Consider the following 18,594-nt stretch of genomic DNA (forward strand, 5'->3'; position numbering starts at 1 on the left):
AAGATTGAAAGATATCGAGCGTATGCAGGGTTCCAGCACAATCGGGTTTGTGCAGCGGGCGGCTCTGTACTTAGTGTCAGGATTACGTAAGGTGACCCACATGCACTAGTGTCGCCAAGCGCGCAAGCTCAGTCTTTCTCTTCCACGAACCTGAACTCACAAACTTTCTCTCATCACGCACCAAGCTTTGCGTGACTGCCAGCACACTCGACCAACGGTCGGGCAGCTCTATCTTTCGCTGATGGACGTCGGCTGAGGTTTGCTGAGCGCCTCGCTTCACCATGGTAAGCTCCAACGCACTGCTGTCGCAAATCTCCCCACCCTCTAACAATCATGCAGAGCTCATCCACAGTATCTGTGTCGGCGGCTACGCCAACGCAGCATCCTTTCCAGAGGAAGATTGATGACATCAAGCCGTCTAAGACGTAAGTTACTACCCTTCCGCGTCGCCGCAGCTGCTGTCCCACATGATGATTTCAAAATAAGTTGGGAATCTCTCCGAAACAACGTGTGGAGAACATGTTAACTTGTATCTCTGATCTTGCAGTAGCTGCTGCTTTGCGCAATACAACATGTGCTACTGGATCGCAAAGCTAACAACTCTGCTACAGGGATATCAACTTCGTCATCATGGACTACCTGGTTAGCGAAGGCTATCCTAGAGCTGCTGAAAAGTTTGCCAAGGAAGCCAACATCCAGCTGCCTCTTGAGGAGGAGTCCATTCAGTCCCGCGTAGAAATACGTCGGTCTATCCATGCTGGCGATATTGATAATGCCATTACCAAGATCAATGATCTGAACCCTCAGGTATGCATTCCTTGCTCACTCGTTTCTTATCTTGCAGGATTATATCCAGTTTCATGCACCACGCAGAATCTCTTTGATGATAATCAAACCTTCAGTCCTCAGTATGATTGCAAGCAACTACATCTACTCATATTGCATAACTTTGTCTGAGCTTTGCTAATTCTTGAGTCAGATCTTAGATACAGACCCATCTTTGCACTTTGCACTGCTGCGACTGCAGCTCATTGAGCTCATTCGCGCATGCACATCGTCTTCCACCTCCGATATCACACCCGCGCTTAATTTCGCTTCGTCTCAGCTCGCTCCCCGCGCAGCTACGAACAATGATTTCTTGAAAGACCTTGAACTTACCATGTCGTTACTCATCTTCCTTCCTGCCACCCCCGGGACACTACAGAAGGAGCTGAATGAGCTACTTGAACCTTCGCTTCGTCGCAATGTTGCCAGCAAGGTCAATGAGGCAATACTCACCAGCATGGGAGCTCATGGAGAATCCCGCATGAGGAGCCTGGTGCGTTTACGGCAGTGGGCAGAGACTAAGGCTCGAGCTGCTCAAAAGGATATCCCTCCCGCGTTACCTCTTGGCTTGCAGGACGCCGATGAGCGTTCGGCTAATGGGAATGGTGAGGCTGCCGACGTCATGGTGCAGTAGAGGTGTGATCGCACCTGGCGTACGCGTTCTGTTCAAGCTTTTGCGCGCCTCAATATGTGCTGTAACGTTGTTCGTGACTAAATACTTGCAAGCCTTCGATTTGGCTATGATACCACAATGAACTTTATGATGCTCTTGTCCCTACACTCTGGCTCCTCTGTGCCTTGCTATTGGCTATGTACTACTCTGTGAAAACCTTGTATCCGTTTGTATGATGAGACGATCGTCTCGAAGCTCGAGTCGAGTCCAAGGTATGCATCGTAGTAATGACAGAGGGCTGCATTAGGCCTGGTCCCAGACTTCACCAGGCATCGCATCGAGCTCTCGCATCCAGCCCAGGAGAAGTCATGAAGGTACTCATTTATGCAACAGGGTTCTCAGGAGGCCATTTGCATAAGAGAGTGCTTCTGCTCCAATGTTATGAGCACCCCGACTCCGGTTTTTTTCCCTCCTGTCGCCCGCAGACCCAGCTAGCAGCAAGATACGTGTCTACGGATCTTCTAGTCCCGGTGCTTTTTCCAACAGATCTTCAGCCCCGCACATCTTGACGTCCAAGACAAACGATACTCTTGCGACCAACTTAGACCTTGCTCGGAGTCTATGTTTCTGAACCTGGAAAACACACCTCTTACCACCCCTTGCTCCGTAACCTCGGGCTACTTTCAATAGACGCCAGCGAGCCACAGCTTGCAAACTACCCCGCGATTGCGGCCGCGCTACAACCACGCTTCCCGGGACTCAGAACCCCCGCATAGTACAACAGGAGCCGCGTGTAGTGGAGTCGTCTGAAGGCAATGCTAGGGGTGTCTTATTGGCCAGCTAGCTTCCTCGACTTCTTCAATTGGAAGATGTAGATGCACGGCTACATGTGGCTGGACAAGCTTACGCAGAAGGCCTGGGAATAGCGTTTGAGATTGCGTTCGACCGACCCAGTTGGCATATTTCATCAACCAAAATGCGCACTTACGGGGCTTTACTTCTCACATGAGCTGTAGAATGATGCTGGTGGAGGGACCAGATGGAGACGAGGCGCGGTTGAACCGAACTGTGGCCGAGCCTGGAACAGGACGTTGCCATCGTCACTCAAGCCTTCAGTCAACATGTCATTCCAACAGGAATAGATTTTCGCCTTGATATCTTTGCGGTAGCGGCCGTGGACGATAGGTACTGAGCGACAAGTATCAGGAGATATCCCGTTGAATGAGGCTAGTCGCCTAACGCCGACCCCACCTAGGCGACACATCCTCCAAGTCACCCCTCACACCACAGCAAACGAAAGTTTGTGTCGAACCATGATCCCTGAGCTGATTTACATGCGCTATAATCAGGCCACCTCCGCTTCTCTCTTTCTGGCTTTAGTTTCCATCTTACCACGGATACTCCGCGCTCACGCTATGGTCGCTGCCACCCAGCCGAAGCATCATGATCCGATCAGCGTCCAATCCCACTCCATGTACCCCTCTAGGGGTCAGCAGAAGACCTTGCTTGGCCATGGATGAACGGACGCAGCGCCTGTAGCTTCCTGTAAGGAGGCACGGATACATTCGGACCCTGTTCAACTCGCAGGTTTAATCCCGGGTGGGGTCAATGTCTTGAGCTTCTCTGTGCCGCAATGAAAGGTATATAAACCGCGTACCTCCTGCAAGACTGAACTCATCTACCATCAATCACACCATCGATCTACTGCTATAAGTACACCAGCAACTCCCCAATATCCACTACACACTTCAATATGAGCGAAATTCCCAAGGAGCAATGGGCGCAGGTCATCGAGAAGACCGGTGGACCCGTCGATTACAAGAAGATTCCCGTCCAGAAGCCCGGTCCAGATGAGGTTCTCGTCAACATCAAGTACAGTGGTGTCTGCCACACAGATCTTCACGCTGTGAACGGTGACTGGCCATTGGTGAGCATATCTCGTTTTGCCAATCTTAACATATGCTGACGGCACCTAGGCTACCAAGCTACCTCTTGTCGGCGGTCATGAAGGTGCTGGTGTTGTAGTCGCACGAGGTGACCTTGTCACAGATGTAGAAATTGGCGATTATGCTGGTAAGTCATTCTTTGGTATGTTCGAGCACTACTAACTCATCGTCAAGGTGTCAAATGGCTAAACGGATCCTGCCTGGCCTGTGACTTTTGCCAACAAGCTGATGAGCCCCTTTGCCCGAAGCCTCTTCTGTCTGGATACACTGTCGACGGCACATTCCAGCAATACTGCATCGCAAAAGCTGCCCACATCGCACGCATTCCCAAGGAGTGCGATCTCGCCGCTATTGCCCCAGTTCTGTGCGCTGGTATCACTGTCTACAAGGGCCTGAAAGAGTCGGGCGTTAAGCCTGGTCAATTCGCTGCCATTGTCGGTGCTGGTGGTGGTCTCGGTTCGCTTGCCTGCCAGTACGCAAAGGCAATGGGTGTACGAACAATTGCTATCGACACAGGTGACGAGAAGAAGAAGATGTGCACTGAAGAGCTCGGTGCCGAGGCCTTTGTTGATTTCTCAACGAGCAAGAACCTCGTCGCCGATGTACAAAAGGCAACACCCGATGGCCTTGGCCCCCATGTTGTCATCCTTGTCGCCGTCAACGAGAAGCCCTTCCAGCAAGCCGCCGAGTACGTCCGCCCACGCGGTACAGTCATCTGCATTGGTCTTCCAGCTGGCGCCTATCTGAAGGCGCCTGTTTTCGAGACCGTCATCAAGATGATCAGGATCCAAGGTTCATATGTCGGCAACCGCAAGGACAGCTCGGAGGCTATTGAGTTCTTCCGCCGTGGCTTAATCAAGGCCCCCTACAAGATTGTTGGTCTATCTGAACTTCAGATGGTCTATGACAAGATGAACAAGGGTGCCATTGTTGGACGCTATGTTCTTGACACATCGAAGTAGGGCATTGATGATAGGACAAACGAGAAATGAATGTAATGTATATAGCAGAATTTTATCACATTGAATAATATCTTGTCTTACTTGTGCATTTGATTTGCGCTCCAGGTATCTTCGAGTTTTAACACATTAGAGGCAGATGAGCAGTACATGTTGAAGTCGTCTCATTTCTCCGTCTACTATAGAAAACATAATATTGTGCCTCAATACTCGGCGGGTATAATTCGCGGTGCTCTGCCGTCTCTCCTAAGATCGCCTTCGCTTCCCAACCATACAAATAGTTTGTAGTCCTGATTCTTCGTATCCATGTCAATCGTTTAGTCCAGTCAAACGCAGCCTTCTCCATCAAGTTTGCCTAGCCTGCATCGCGAATCGCTCACAGGAGATGTTCTGGAACGACCAGATGACTTGAAAAAGGGTCGCCGAGAGCTTGAGGCCAGCGCTGCTCGCCCACCATCTTTTGTCTGGAACGTGTGGCTGCAGCAGTCGTTCAGACCCTTCAACAAAGGGTCCACCTCAGCTGTCAGATGTTCAGCATCGCAGTCATGAAAAGAGACGACACCGACAGGCTGATCCCCTTTTCCTCACTGTTCTGAACAAACCAGCCAAGATGGCGCGACAGTCAATCGCTAATTGCTGGCCATTTTTCAAATAACCCACTTCACCTCCTCATCAGCGCACGTACTATCCATTTCCATCACATACTGCTCAAGCCGATCCATCATCCACCCAGACTGAATCGAGCCAGCAAATTGTGTGCCCTCTTGCCAGCGAATACATTTACTCGCCGCGTCAGAATACTCCACACATCGCATCTTTGCACTTTCACCGAGCACGACTTTCGTAGACGTCGAACATTTCCCTGCGGCATAGGAGAATTGGAGACAGGTTGGTTTGGAATGGCAGAGTAACTCGCATGCCTCAAAAGGGCCGGTATCGTCAACCTCTACGTCCATAGATAGGTTATCCCAGTCATCAACTTCGGCATAGAGCTGGGGGAGTATGTATTCTTGGAAGACATCGCGGTGGAGGGGTGGGGTCTTGCCAATTTGCTGACGTGTTTGCTCAAAGGTCCATAGGCTTTGGATATCGGTTGGCCGCATGTGGTGGTAGGTGATCGGGGCGTAACACCAGGGTGTTTTGTCGAGCTTCGTTACATTGTGGTCGAGTGATGAAACTGGATCGCCTTGGAAATGGGGGAATGCCCCAAACAAGTCCACATTAACGTCTTTCAAGGCCTGGGCTAATACCATGTCACCCGCCCAGCTTTTGGTTGTGAACTCGTCATATTCGGCGAGGTTGGCATTTCGTTGTTCAGTTACTCTTCGTATAGCAGCGGACGACAAGACGAAACCAGATCCTCCATGAGCGAACAAGGTTTGTCCAATGTACATATGCTTTCCGATGTATGATGGCTGGTCGGGATCGAACTGGCGCAGGTACTCGAGCATATTTTGCCAAACCATATAAGTATCCGCTTCGATGAACACGAACCACTTCGCATTTGGACGGTACAGCAGAGCCTTGTCTACCATAGGGAGAAACTTGAAACGATCAAGTTTCCATGAAGGGTTATCCAGCGCACCACCCGGGCCACTTCCTAGGTGCGTGGTGTTTTTCAAACCCTCCCTGCCATGTGTGCGGAGATGGTCGTAGAGTTTGAACTCTGGTGCGGAAGCTTTAAGCTCGTCGCTGATTCCTTCAAAAACGTCGTGGATCTGGTGGCCTTGGATCTCCTCCTTGAGGTCTGAGTAGACGATATAGTCTGGCACGCAACGAAGTGTTGTCTCGAAGTGAACCGGTAGCTTCTCAAGGGCTTCTGTCGCCCCTGTTCGAAGAACTACCAGAACATCGTTTGCGATTGGCGATTCCGGGCACAATGGTGTTTCGGCGCCTTGAGAAATTTGCTGTGCAGAGGACAACCCAGAGCTAGATGTATCGTTGGCGCCTTGTGGATGGATAGTGGCCTCGTTTTGCTGCGGCAAGAGAAATTGGTAGACAACGAGGAAGCAGACTGCGATCCCTAAAATTACCGCACGCCGGCTACGTTTCCTTTGTCCTACAGGAGAAGAATGTCTCCTCGGCCCATAGTACGGAGTTTTCTCGTCCCAGGAATCATGACGCATCTTGAAGAGAACGAAAAGGATAGGAGAAGAGTGATTCCCAGGGGAGATCTATGCGAGGTACTGCTGACATCTTCAAGTAGCAATGTTCCTCCGAGATGATACACAAGCCAAGTTTCGTGTGGCGTAGCTGGCGGCTGGATGCCTATTCGTATTTCCTTTGTTAGGCACGCGAGACGCTTGGTTATATCGCATATTGCGGCACAGTCGAGCACTGACTCGCCAAAACACAGGGGAAAGCGCCACCATTCCGTTAAGCCCGACCAATAGAATAATTACAAAGTTAGCATAATGGATAGTCGATTTGCAAAGTCGCTCAAAATATCCTTTGCATGTGGATATGCCGTGCCGAATGTCGCGAACCTGATCGACAAACTGCTCGTACTCGTGGTCTTTGCTCAAACAACAAACTATAGGAAACAGATCCCGTACGCAACGTGTTTGGGAGAGAGGAAAATACCGTGAGATTGGAATGTCAGCAGCCACATACTGTGGTCCCGCATAAAGCTGCATGTTGTGCAGTGCAGCGGAAAGGGGTAATCCCATAAACACACCTTCCGTATATGGCCGCAACCCACTCATATCCATCCCGTCGCTTCAATTGAACAACCGGAGGCGTTAATGTACAAGTGCTTTTACCAAAATCAGATGGGGATGGAGGAATTGCGTTGTACTAGTAGTTGTGGCGTACAAAGCTAGAGTCAGGGCTGAAGTGACGGGCGGCCTAATGATGACTAGTCGATGAAGCTCAATCACACCAAACGGAACTTTGCCGAAGGGAATACCGCGTCCCAGCTAGCGTTCAAGATCCGAGCTATCGGCGAGTGGACATGCGATTCCACATCGTGGTTTCGATGGTGCACGATCAGAATGCAAGCCTGTGACTCGCTATCAAAGGAAGGGTTTGGAGGAGGTGTGCAAGCGTCAATGGGGACAGATGCTCACAAGAGCAGCTCCCACCCATATCTTTTCTAATCCAAGGGTATATATTTACAAAAAGTCCCGTGTGTACCATCCTATCTCAAAATATCCTCCTCGTGATCTTGTTATTAGGTATCGCAAATATGCTGTTCATGACATCGTTAGGAAAGTGACTCTTGTCCCAGGCACAGATATAGAAACCCAAGCGCCTTGCCCCTTGTATGAAAATGGTCATGAAGCAAGAGCCAAATAATACAAATCCAGAAGTCAGGCCAAAAACCAGAACCAGCAGTTGAGGTCGTGCTAAAGATTGCTAGAAGAAATGTTGCCCGCCGTATCCGTTCATCGCGGTCAGTGGCGGTTGGAGTAATGTTTGCGGTTGCTGTTGCTGGACTATGTTTGCGGGTACATAGTGGGTTTGGTATGGGTGTTGTGGCATGCTGAAGTCTGCCACAAGCAGAGGATTACCAAAAGCGCGCCGCTGTACCGGAGCAGGTGCTACCGAGACTTGCGGCATCTGCTGCTGGACGACTACTTGGGGCTGTTGCTGCTGCTGCTGTTGCTGTTGTTGGTATGCAACATTGCCTTCTTGCATATGTCCGTTCATTTGCTGCTGTTGCTGTGGAGGCGGCGGAGGCGGTGGTGGCTGCTGTGGCTTCTGCTCTTGGTTTTGCGGTGTATCCCAGCCCCACTTCTGCTTCAGCTCTGTATTGACAAATCCTACACGCCAGCCTGTTTCTTGCCTGATCTTGTCGAAAATCTGGAGCACCTCTTCTTGTTCGCGTCGGTCCGTAAGTGGTTCGGCAGCAATGGCGAGAGATCGAAGCGCGACACTGGCTACGCCACGGTCCTTGACGTGTGCACTGATACCGCAGATGAATTTGGAGTTTTGCTCAAGCATAGCCCACATATCAGGTTCGCTAGGGCCTTGCAGTGGGTTGATCTGCGCTAGTAAGACAAGGGATGTGTGGTAGAAGAGCCGCGCGATTATCGATGCCCTCTTGATTAGCCAGACTTCAGGGAACGCTGAGCCTGATATCGTCTGTCCAGGATATAGATATGCCATCGGGTGCATGGTGCGCGGTATGTTCTCATTCCACCTGTCCGTCATGTCTTTTAGCCGAAGCCACTCGTTGTGTCGGTCCTGCAAGGTTTGCCTGGCGACTTCCTGGTTCCGCGGTATTGACGCACGGAAGTTGCAGATCCTTGCGACGACATACAGAATGCGATGTGTCCAGACTTCTTCCTTACCCGACTCTGTCTCTGGTGTGAAGTCCATCTCGATGCCCCATTCGTCTGGATCCCACGCAACTTGCCAGTTGAAGTGCAAGCAGCTCAAGATCTCCATGCCAACGTTAAGCCAGAAACAGGCTGCTCCAATGCCCGTCGATCTAGCATTCCATCGGCATTCCTTGATCAAAGCACGAGCTCCCGCAATGTGGTTCATCCGTTGCAGCGCACGTTCGCCCATAATTTCGTATACGTTCAATATTACCGCCGTGGTCGCACACAGGAAGGTGTCGCGGTCGGGGTCCTGCAAAGAGTGTAACAGATCGCGTGTAGCTACATCGTAGTAGTGCAGTGCCTTTTCTTCGCTATACTTGGGATTGACAAGGGCAAGATGGCGCGCACCGCATGCGAGGAAAGCGTGTAGCAGCATAGGCTCGTTCAGCGCATGAAAGGGTAATAGGCGTGAGAAATGCTTGTGCGCATCCATGCTGTCCATCCAAATGCCAATCTCCTCGACGAAGACTTGCATGTATAAAACTTCCTCCTGGCTCTTGAGGTAGTCGCGCGTGGGCAAGGGCCCGGGGCTTGCGGAATGTTCCATCGTATATGGGGACGGTGTTGGGCCGTTTGAGTAACTTGATACTGGGAGAGTCAGCTGGAATTCTCTCCACGGAACCTTGACTTACTTGAACGTCCATGGTGCTGCTGTGCCGGCTGTTCAAAATTATAGGAGAGTTGTGCTTGCTGGTACGACTCCTGTGCAATGCCCTGTATAGGAGGAATGTGCTGACGCGACGAAGTTGGTGGCCTCATACCAAAACCGTTGTTGCCCATGGGTGCATTTGCTTCCATATCCTCGACTGGATACATTTCTCGACCGCCTACGTATTCCGAAGCAATGGTCCGTGACTCGTCCATGAAGGCTATCTGGTAGTCGATACCCTGGGGGATCAGGTATGCGTTTCTCTCGCAGGTTGTGTCGAGGAAGTTGAGCTTCTTGCCCCAATTGCACTCGCGCTGGGACTTGAGGCAGTTGTTGCACGTTGGTTTGGTCTCATCGCACTTGAGATGGCGCTCCCTGCATGTCAAGCAGCCAGTGCGTGTTCTCTTGGGTTTGTCGTCGGGCGTCGCATCGCTGGCTCTCTTCCTCGTGGGCAATGGCTTGCTCGTGGGCGAGTCATTATTGGACGGTGGTGTAGCCGTGTTGGCCATGCTGACGTTCCTCCACTACACGCGGCTCGTTTGAAAACAGTCGTTGTGCCGTCGCTCGCCGACGCAGGGCGACCACGACCCCGTAACAGGGCGTGCAGTGAACCGAGTCCGTTGGCCCCTCCACTTCGCCTTTGGTGTCCGATAGTCGAGTAAGGGCGGAAGGTTGTGGGTTGGATCGAGGGCGGCAGAGTCGCAGTAGGGCGGTCGCAACAGGGTATGTTTCAAAGGCAATGGAGAAAATACAAGGGCGCGGCTTCGCTGTAGTGATGCGAATACAAAAGTCCAACGTCAGGCGCAGGGATACGGGGTATTTCTGAGGTCGTGCTGTACAGTGCTGAGCTGCGCAAGAGGGTTTCTGCAGGCGTTCGGCCGCAACTAACATGCAGGAACGCGAAGGTTTCTAGGTTGAGGAGTGGGCCAGGAAAGTCATGGGACAAGACAGTGCTTTTGGCGGGACAGAAGCAAACAAGAGTCGAGAGCGAGTCGCGAGGAGAGGTGGAGTATTGGATTATACCTGAGCGGGCTGGCGTGAATGCAGGCTATGACGAACGATAGGAGAGTGCTCAGGGAGGGTTGCGAGGGCAGGTGTACGCGAGGCCGTGAACCGAGGGGCCTGTAACGTTGACAGTTATACTCTGAAACAAGACATATTCCGGGATCCCGGATAGCAAAATGTGGGCAGCTGGAGAATTATCACGACGATCCTTAGACGAAGGACGAAGAGGAAGGAGAAATGTGCTGTCCGGAAGACATCTGGGCCTTGGTATGCGCCAGTCCGGGGTGCGACGCCATGATGTGCGCGCCCTCCCGGTAATGATGTGCAAACTTGCTTGGATTCGTTGTGACCTTCGGCGACGTAGCATGGAAACCGCTCTTCCCGTCCCGCGGACCCTCAATCGCTGTACATCATTTCTGTAGCGAGACGTACTGCCCAGCACATTAGCATCCTTCGTGGTAGTTCGTGCGAAGAGCTAAGAGCTACGCATTGTGGCGCAGGCGGGAGAGTGTTGACATGAGGGCCTAAGTGGGTCACTTGTCTTCAGCTATACAATACGCCAGAAATTACTGAGCAGATAGATGGGTTTTGCAGACACACGTCGCCCAACCGGCTTCTGGTATCTGCATGTCGCGTTGCGCCCGCGCAGCTTCAACGCTCCGTGAGATGCTGACTGGCTGCATTGCTGCTCGTCTAATCTTGTAGAGTTTTGTGATTAAGCTCAAGACCAGAATAGATCCCTGTACGCCTCGGCAATCTTTGCACTGTCATAGCACCTGGCATCCTTGAACACCTGGCGACGCCTTTGTATCCACTCGAGCTGAAAGGACATGATTCATCTTCCTCTCTACCATTCACCATGGCTACACTGCTTTCCTACAGCAGCTGCCAGATAACATTAGCGCACCAAAATCAAGCACCATCTGAGAAGGCAAAGCCTAGCCCGCAATCGTGCCAACTGCGCATGTACCCGTCGTTCGCGTTCTATAACCGACATTCAACCGCTCATCACTGGCCCCACCATCGCTTCTAGACGATCGTCTCTCGCGCCGGCCTGCCCGAAACTAATACCTCAGCTTGCTCATGGCCGTAGAGCGCCAGATAGCCACCCTCCCACCCGCACAGCCTACCGCTATCCTTCGTGGCCATGCCGCGCACATTCACAGTACTCTGTTTGTGCGCCAGAATAGCCGTCTGTTGACAGGCGACGCAGATGGCTGGGTCGTCTTTTGGAATGTTCAGACTAAGCGGCCACTTGCAGTCTGGCCAGCCCACGATGGCCCCATTTTAGGATTCGCACAATGGGGAGAAGCAAACATCATCACGTGAGTCATGTTACAACACCCCGCAGCTCACTTTAGGACAGTGTTAAATCATTCTCCACTTCCACCATCTGTTACGCCATTACCTGCTGAGTTATACTGACTCCAGATTGTGTCTAGACATGGCCGAGACAACCGAATAAGGATCTGGCGACTGGAGTCAGATGATGAGGCAGGGAAGCTCTCATCGACACTGCCTGAAGACGGGAACCGACAAGTCACTCCAAAACCATGGCTTCTCCATTCACTTCCCGTAAACACTCTGAACTTTTGTTCCTTCTCAATGTGTTATCAGTATCCAACGTCGATCGCGGAAGACGATTCCATCTTTGTAGCACTTCCATCGACAGATGACAAAGTGATCGACGTGTACAGCTTCCCTAGTGAGCTACTCAAAGTCAGGGTCCCACGTATACAGACAGTTGAGACCGGAATGGTCATGGCTGTGAAGCTTGTTCGTAGCCAAGCCACGCAGAGAATTCTACTTCTTGCAGGATATGAAGGCGGTGTTACGGCAGCTTTCATGCTGGCAGAAGAACATTCCAATACAGGCATAGAAACTGCGCAGCTCGTATACCTTAGCCAACCCCATTCCCAGCCCATTTTGTCATTGGACGCTTCACCAGACGGCGACCTTTACTACACATCCTCAGCAGATGCTGTAATAGCCAAGCATCGCATACCAGAGTTGCCACACAATCCTGCTGGTGTAGACAACAGCTCGGATGTGTCCACTTCCAAATCTACACCAAGTTTGTTCGCGAAGAAAAACATGAGCCAGGACAAGCCTGGAACCTCGGCACCCAGTGGTCTATCTTCACTGCTTGCGTCCTCAGCACCACTACCGAAGTTTAGACCAGCTCCGCCAGTTCAACCACTGGTCACTCCACAACCGCCGTGCAGAACAGTGGACACCAAACATGCAGGTCAGCAATCTCTTCGTGTCCGCTCTGACGGCAGGCTCTTTGTGACTGGCGGTTGGGATTCCCGGATTCGTATATATAGCACCAAAACACTCAAAGAAGTGGCAGTGCTCAAGTGGCACAAGGAAGGAGTCTACTCAACTGCTTTCGCAGAGATTCTTACACCAGAAGAAGCAGGCCATTGCAAGGCTGTCAACAAGCGGCAGATGGAGCGCGACGAACAGACGAGGCTCAAACACTGGGTTGCGGCTGGAGCCAAAGACGGGAAAGTCAGTTTGTGGGAAATATTCTGATATGGTATTTTTCTGGTATGCGGCAACTCGACAAAGATGAATGTATATATCCAAAACGTACCATAGCATAAAGCTATGCATTAGTCTACCATACAATGGCTGAAGTTAGTGGTCCTGATGGAGAGCGAATCAGAGGTGATGGACGCCGGCGTGGCATCCTGTGGGGAAGCCGAGGCATAGCGACCGGGGAAGTGGGTCTCACCTCAAGCTTGACGTTTCGCGCCGTCCATGGTCGCATCTCCTAATGGCTTTCCTCGCGATGTCATAGCATCAACTCTTGTAAGAGTTACCAGCAACAACGAAGAACGAACACTGGACGCGCCCTGCACCGCCCCATTATCCCGTGAGCGCGTCCTACTCATGCCACCCGCGCTCTCCACCGCATACCTTCCCTAAGGAGACGCTCCTTGCTGTCGACTGAATATTATCCCATTCCAGGCACCATGGCGTCTTCCGATGAAGATGATAAACCCTCCACCGCCCGTTCCTCTAGTCCCGAACAAGCTCCCGATCTCAGCATAACCGCTGACGACAATGTCTACCTGCACGCAGCCGGCTACAACGAGTCGCCCGACCGGGGCCTTATACACAGCTTCGCGCGCTTCCGCTCCTCGCCGCTCGACTTCATCCGTGAGGTATCGCTGCACTTTTCAGGCACAGGATGGCGGTCCTTCGATGATCACATTGGGCAGCCAGAGTTCTACTCGGGCTTCAGCGAGGACATGAAGGCGAGGGTGTTGAGCAACCCGATGCTTGTAGCCAAGGTTCGCGAACTGGCAGACAAGCGCGTTGACGTGGAAGCGAAAGAAGGATTGCTGGGTGAACAGGCGCAAAACGGGGGTAGCGTCGGCGAGAAGGATACAAAGGCCAAGAGGAGGATGCAGATTGAGGAATCGCTTATGCAGGTCAGCGAGGGCTGGACGGATTCCATGATCTGCAAGATGGAAAGCAAGGGCTTTATAAGAGGCGCATATTATTTTGCGACACAACTCCTGACAAGAGCATACCACCAGGGCGTGCACGTCTCGAGCGAGGAAGTGCTACGCTTACGTGCGGTTGCAGAAAAGGCTGCAAAAGATAAACACTCCATCATCTTCCTCCCTTGCCACCGCTCTCACGTCGACTACGTCTCCTTGCAGATCATCTGCTATCGGCTTGGGCTTGCTTTGCCAACTGTAGTTGCTGGAGATAACCTGAACATCCCCGTCCTCGGGTCCTTCCTACAACATGCGGGCGCAATGTGGATACGAAGAAGCTTCGGAGACGATCAGCTGTATATCACGTTGGTCCAATCGTACATTGATACCCTGCTGCAATGCGGATACAACTTGGAGTGTTTCGTCGAAGGTGGGAGGAGTCGTACAGGCAAGCTTTTGCCGCCCAAGTTTGGCATACTCAGCTACATGCTAGATAGTGTCGCGAGTGGCAGGGTAGAAGATGCCATCATCTGTCCGGTTTCGACCCAGTACGACAAGGTCATCGAGGTCGAGTAAGTTCTCTAGGTAACCCTTACGTTATCTCGAATACTGACATGCCACAGCTCATATATCAGCGAACTTCTCGGTCAACCCAAGCCCAAAGAAAATCTAATGGACTTTCTCTCCGCTTCCTCCGTCCTCTCACTCAAACTCGGCCGCGTAGACGTTCGCTTCCATGAGCCATGGTCGCTCAAATCCTTCATCAATCAGCAACGCGATCGTTTCTCAAAACTACCCCAACAACTAGATACTAAAGAAGATCGTCTGCGCCTCCTCCGCACACTAGGCTACAAAGTGCTGTCGGAGATCAACGACGTCTCAGTTGTGATGCCGACCGCCCTCGTGGGTACTGTGCTATTGACGTTGAGAGGACGTGGCGTAGGAAAATCAGAACTAATACGCCGTGTCGAATGGCTCAGCGACCGGGTTCGCGCTCAAGGTGGTCGTGTAGCACACTTTGGCAATCTCCCCACTAGCGTTGTCGTTGACCGCGCTTTAGAAGTCTTGGGACCTGGCTTGGTTGGCCTTGTCCCTGGCTTACCAGAAGATACATTCTACGCCGTCGATAGGTTCCAACTCTCCTTCTACAGAAACATGACCATCCACCTCTTCATCTTGCAAAGTCTGGTTAGCGCAGCGCTGTACACACACGTCAAGCAGGGTGGCGGTCCGGAGTACCAACGCATGTCCTATGGTGATTTGCGCGCGCAGGTACACTTCCTATCACAACTCTTCCGTGGAGAGTTCATCTTTCCCACCGAAGGTCTGGATGTCAACCTGGCGAAAACCCTCGACGGACTGGAGAAAGATGGTGTGATTACCATGTCACGGTCGAAAACCGAGCTCGGGGAAGAGACAGTCGATTTTATTGAACTCTCACCAGCCGAACGGACCCAAGGACGCGAAAACTACGACTTTTATTGTTTCCTCATCTGGCCATTTATTGAAGCCGCGTGGCTCGGTGCTATCAGCCTGATGATGCTGACACCACCCGTCTCACCCCTTCGTACTCCTACACCCAAATCCTCCTGGCTGGACCTCAAGAAAGTCCAAGACCGCGCACAAGTCCTCGGAAAGACTCTTTACCACCAGGGTGACCTCTCCTACTTCGAAGCCGTAAACAAAGAAACGCTCAAGAATGCCTACGCACGATTCCAAGAAGAAGGCATGATTCTTGTTACCAAACCCAAAGGCAAGACTCCAGCTACTATCAAATTGGCGGAGGAGTGGACTCCGCAAAGAGGATCTGACGGCGGTATCATTGCGGACGGTCCGTTGTGGCGCTTTGCTGAGCGGATCAGTGCTTCCAGAAGGGAGGGCAAGAACAGGCGGGACGGAGCGACAGTGCAAACGAGGGTTTTGGCGTTGGCGGATTTGGTTGGTGAGAAGCTTTGGGATGAAGCCGTATTCGATGAAAGAGAACTAGATGGTGAGGAGGTAGGGGTTGTAGAAGGTCAGGCGAAGAGCATGCGAAAGAGAGGGAATATGGCGCGACTATAGTCTGCTTGTTGTATGATACACCATCTACATGCTCATGACTACTTGATGAGATTACCTCTTTCGTCGTCGTCATCATCAGTCTCTTCTTCACTGTCTGTTTCGTACTCGCTCTCCTCCTCTGTCTCTTCTTCCTCGTCGGTTTCCTCTTCACTGCCACTCTCCTCCTCTTCTTCTGCAAGCCAGTCGTCGAGCGTCTTCTCTTTTTGCGGCGCCTTACTCGCTCCGCCAAGACTGGAATTTCCACCCATGCCATTTAGACTTCGCGGACTCAACATGCTGTCAGGTGTCATCCTGCTACTACCACCGGCTGCAGCGTCTAGCCTTTCTGCTGCAGACATGTTCTTCGCAGTCTCGTAGGCGGAAACGTATGTTGAAGAAGAGTTTGAGATGGCCTCATCGCGCAGAGCCGGATCTGGTTCGTTCCCCTCTTTGACCCAGCGAGGCAGATCTTCATAGCCTCGCAGACCACCGACGCCGCCTTCGTCGCCGATAACAAGGCTGGCACTGCCGAGCACGTAACCTTTCCTTGTTTCACTTGGACTTGGAATGTGTGGTACTGGTTTCGGTGCGAGAAGTAGGAGCGACGCGAGTTGTGTCGACGTTGGTGTCGCCAAAAGCGCCTTGTACACGCGGGCGCGGTCGCGGAGATCATACGAAGTATCGTACCTCACGAGTAGGAGTACATAATTGTATAGTGCCTCGATAATGTGTGGCTTCTCCTCTTGAGGCTCCTCGTTTTGTGGAGCCGACTCAAGATGTTCGTCCCTAAAGCCGCCCTGGTCTTCCTGGAAGTCATCCATCAGTGATGGACTCGGTTTAGGCTCTTCTTCTTTTGGCTCTGGAGGCGGGTTTGCGGCCAAGTGATGTACATAGACCTTTGCTGCCAGTAACACGATTTGAAGTTTTGCCGGCTCAGCTTCATCCGCAAAGCCTTTGACAAGAATGCGCAAGACGTCTGCCGCGATGTTGTTCTCAGGATCGATGCCCGCAAACTCTCCAACCAGCCATATGATGCTCGCTCGTGCCTGAGGGCTGGTCGCTGCATCTAAGTGTTTTGCTAACCGGACTACGGTCGTCCGGTGAGCGTTGGGGTCCCGTTGAATCAGATGTCGGATAACCTCCAGTGACTCAGCAACCAGGTGAGTATCAGCAGACCCAATGTGCTTCAACAGCAACTTCAGACATCTTGCCGAGGTCTGTGGGCTTGTCGCGGGGCTTTGTGAACATCGCCCAATTGCACGCACCGACTCCTTGACCAGCGCGGGATCCAAACTGCCAGAATGCGAGAAATGGCTCAGTTCGGCCAGGATTAGACTCTGCAGCCTCAACTGTGCGTGAGGGAATATCAGAGTAAGCAGCTCTAGCTTGAGCTGCCAGATGTGTGGCGCGTCTGTCGATCGCACCAGGAAGTGGGTGTAGTACTTGACGAATGGCTCCGGATGTGTCAGACAGACCTGTACGATGTTGTACAGTGCTATGTGCTGGATGTCACCCGCAGATCTCAAGAGGGATACCAACGGTCCGATGGCCTGCGTCAGGTACTCCGGAGTACCAAGATATAGGTATGTTCTTGCTACCGCTATCACCACAGCCGCATTCCGGGATTGCAGGAGCGATTGGCAGCCCTTCAGTAGCAGTTCAAGGTCCGGATCAAGCACCGCGACCTCTTCCATGTCCTGTTCCTGTTCCTCCTCATCGGACTCGCTTTCTGAGTCGTAGAAGCCTTTTGTCGATTGTTTCGTCTTGCTATTCGTGCTGGCACTAGCTGCCTTCTTGACTTTTCTTGTCCGGCGCGGAAAGCATCTTCTTGCATATATCGTCATGAGTCGCAATGTAGCCAACTGCCCCCACTCGTCCATATCAACTAGCTTTCGTACCAAGGAGCGATAGTGCGGGTGTATGAGGTCCAGACGGTCTGGACACAGCTCCAGGAAAGATGAGACTGCTGCGCCAGTTACGAAGTACTGTTTGTCTCCTAATAATGTCGAGAGGTATTCGAGCAGTTGCGGCTCGGTATTAGGGTCCAATCTGTAGCACTTGGGTATGGCCAGAGCTGCTGCTCTCCTCACGTATGCCGACATGTCGCCAGAACCGCGCTTGATGCCCAGGCTAACAATCTGGCTAATGACAGGCACCCTTATGCTGGACATGACGCGTAAAGCGAGGGCGCGGAGTTGAGGGTTCGTGTCAGTGAGAGATTTCTGTATGGTATTGATGGAGAGGAGCGCGGTATCCGGTTCGTGTTCGGCATGCTGGAGGAGGTAGATGTAGACGAGCTTCTTGACCTGGAGGGACGGTGACGCGACATTCTTGATTACGTGGGAGAAGAAGGGGAGGGTCTGCGAAGGCGGCTGGCGGTAGGACATCTAGATGGGCTGTAGTCAGTTACTAGACGTTCCATAGCGTCCAATGGGCTGATGATGCGGGAGTCTCGAGGCCATGGCGGGGTGTTCCTACAGTGACGATTCTGCGCAGTCCTTCGAGCACATCGCGCTCTGATCTGCTGTCGAGGAGCTTCTTGAGCTGGCCCGAGGGCAGTTCCTTTGTGGGGGCTCGGCGGACATTGCTGGCATCGCGGGCGGCTTCGAGGGTAAGGTCGCGAGCTGCGGAGAGGGACCAGTGAGCGAAGTTCGAGGGATGCATGACAACAACGGCACCGAGCAATTACATGTCCAAAAAGCCCAATGGCGCAGGGGAGAGGAGCACAAAGCAGGCGGCATATCTGTATGAAAATTGTGAAAGGCGCCATACCT

General features: G+C 52.2%; 7 protein-coding genes across 7 annotated transcripts; 4 read left to right on the forward strand and 3 right to left on the reverse strand.

Moving 5' to 3' along the window:
• Positions 1-281: 281 nt before the first annotated feature.
• On the forward strand, positions 282-1,459 carry AA0111_g6745 (hypothetical protein; the record flags this gene model as incomplete). Its single annotated transcript, XM_028653001.1, has 4 exons — positions 282-284; positions 340-425; positions 612-807; positions 980-1,459. The coding sequence occupies 4 exons, from the start codon at positions 282-284 to the stop codon at positions 1,457-1,459; spliced, it is 765 nt and encodes a 254-aa protein (XP_028505963.1).
• A 1,732-nt stretch (positions 1,460-3,191) lies between these two features.
• On the forward strand, positions 3,192-4,346 carry AA0111_g6746 (Alcohol dehydrogenase 1; the record flags this gene model as incomplete). The annotated part of the gene is made up of 3 exons (XM_028653002.1): positions 3,192-3,365; positions 3,415-3,511; positions 3,559-4,346. The coding sequence occupies 3 exons, from the start codon at positions 3,192-3,194 to the stop codon at positions 4,344-4,346; spliced, it is 1,059 nt and encodes a 352-aa protein (XP_028505962.1).
• Positions 4,347-4,990: 644 nt separating this feature from the next.
• AA0111_g6747 (hypothetical protein) lies at positions 4,991-6,469 on the reverse strand (the record flags this gene model as incomplete). Its single annotated transcript, XM_028653003.1, has 1 exon — positions 4,991-6,469. The coding sequence occupies one exon, from the start codon at positions 6,467-6,469 to the stop codon at positions 4,991-4,993; it is 1,479 nt and encodes a 492-aa protein (XP_028505961.1).
• A 1,231-nt stretch (positions 6,470-7,700) lies between these two features.
• On the reverse strand, positions 7,701-9,829 carry AA0111_g6748 (hypothetical protein; the record flags this gene model as incomplete). The annotated part of the gene is made up of 2 exons (XM_028653004.1): positions 7,701-9,259; positions 9,304-9,829. 2 exons carry the CDS (start codon positions 9,827-9,829, stop codon positions 7,701-7,703), a joined length of 2,085 nt encoding a protein of 694 aa, XP_028505960.1.
• Positions 9,830-11,930: 2,101 nt separating this feature from the next.
• Positions 11,931-12,863, forward strand: AA0111_g6749 (hypothetical protein; the record flags this gene model as incomplete). Its single annotated transcript, XM_028653005.1, has 1 exon — positions 11,931-12,863. The coding sequence occupies one exon, from the start codon at positions 11,931-11,933 to the stop codon at positions 12,861-12,863; it is 933 nt and encodes a 310-aa protein (XP_028505959.1).
• A 443-nt stretch (positions 12,864-13,306) lies between these two features.
• Positions 13,307-15,841, forward strand: AA0111_g6750 (hypothetical protein; the record flags this gene model as incomplete). The annotated part of the gene is made up of 2 exons (XM_028653007.1): positions 13,307-14,352; positions 14,404-15,841. The coding sequence occupies 2 exons, from the start codon at positions 13,307-13,309 to the stop codon at positions 15,839-15,841; spliced, it is 2,484 nt and encodes an 827-aa protein (XP_028505800.1).
• A 38-nt stretch (positions 15,842-15,879) lies between these two features.
• Positions 15,880-18,484, reverse strand: AA0111_g6751 (hypothetical protein; the record flags this gene model as incomplete). Its single annotated transcript, XM_028653008.1, has 2 exons — positions 15,880-18,207; positions 18,299-18,484. 2 exons carry the CDS (start codon positions 18,482-18,484, stop codon positions 15,880-15,882), a joined length of 2,514 nt encoding a protein of 837 aa, XP_028505801.1.
• Positions 18,485-18,594: the final 110 nt, after the last annotated feature.

This window comes from Alternaria arborescens (genome assembly GCF_004154835.1).
Source record: "Alternaria arborescens strain FERA 675 chromosome Unknown contig_14, whole genome shotgun sequence".
Classification (NCBI taxonomy): Eukaryota; Fungi; Ascomycota; class Dothideomycetes; order Pleosporales; family Pleosporaceae; genus Alternaria; species Alternaria arborescens.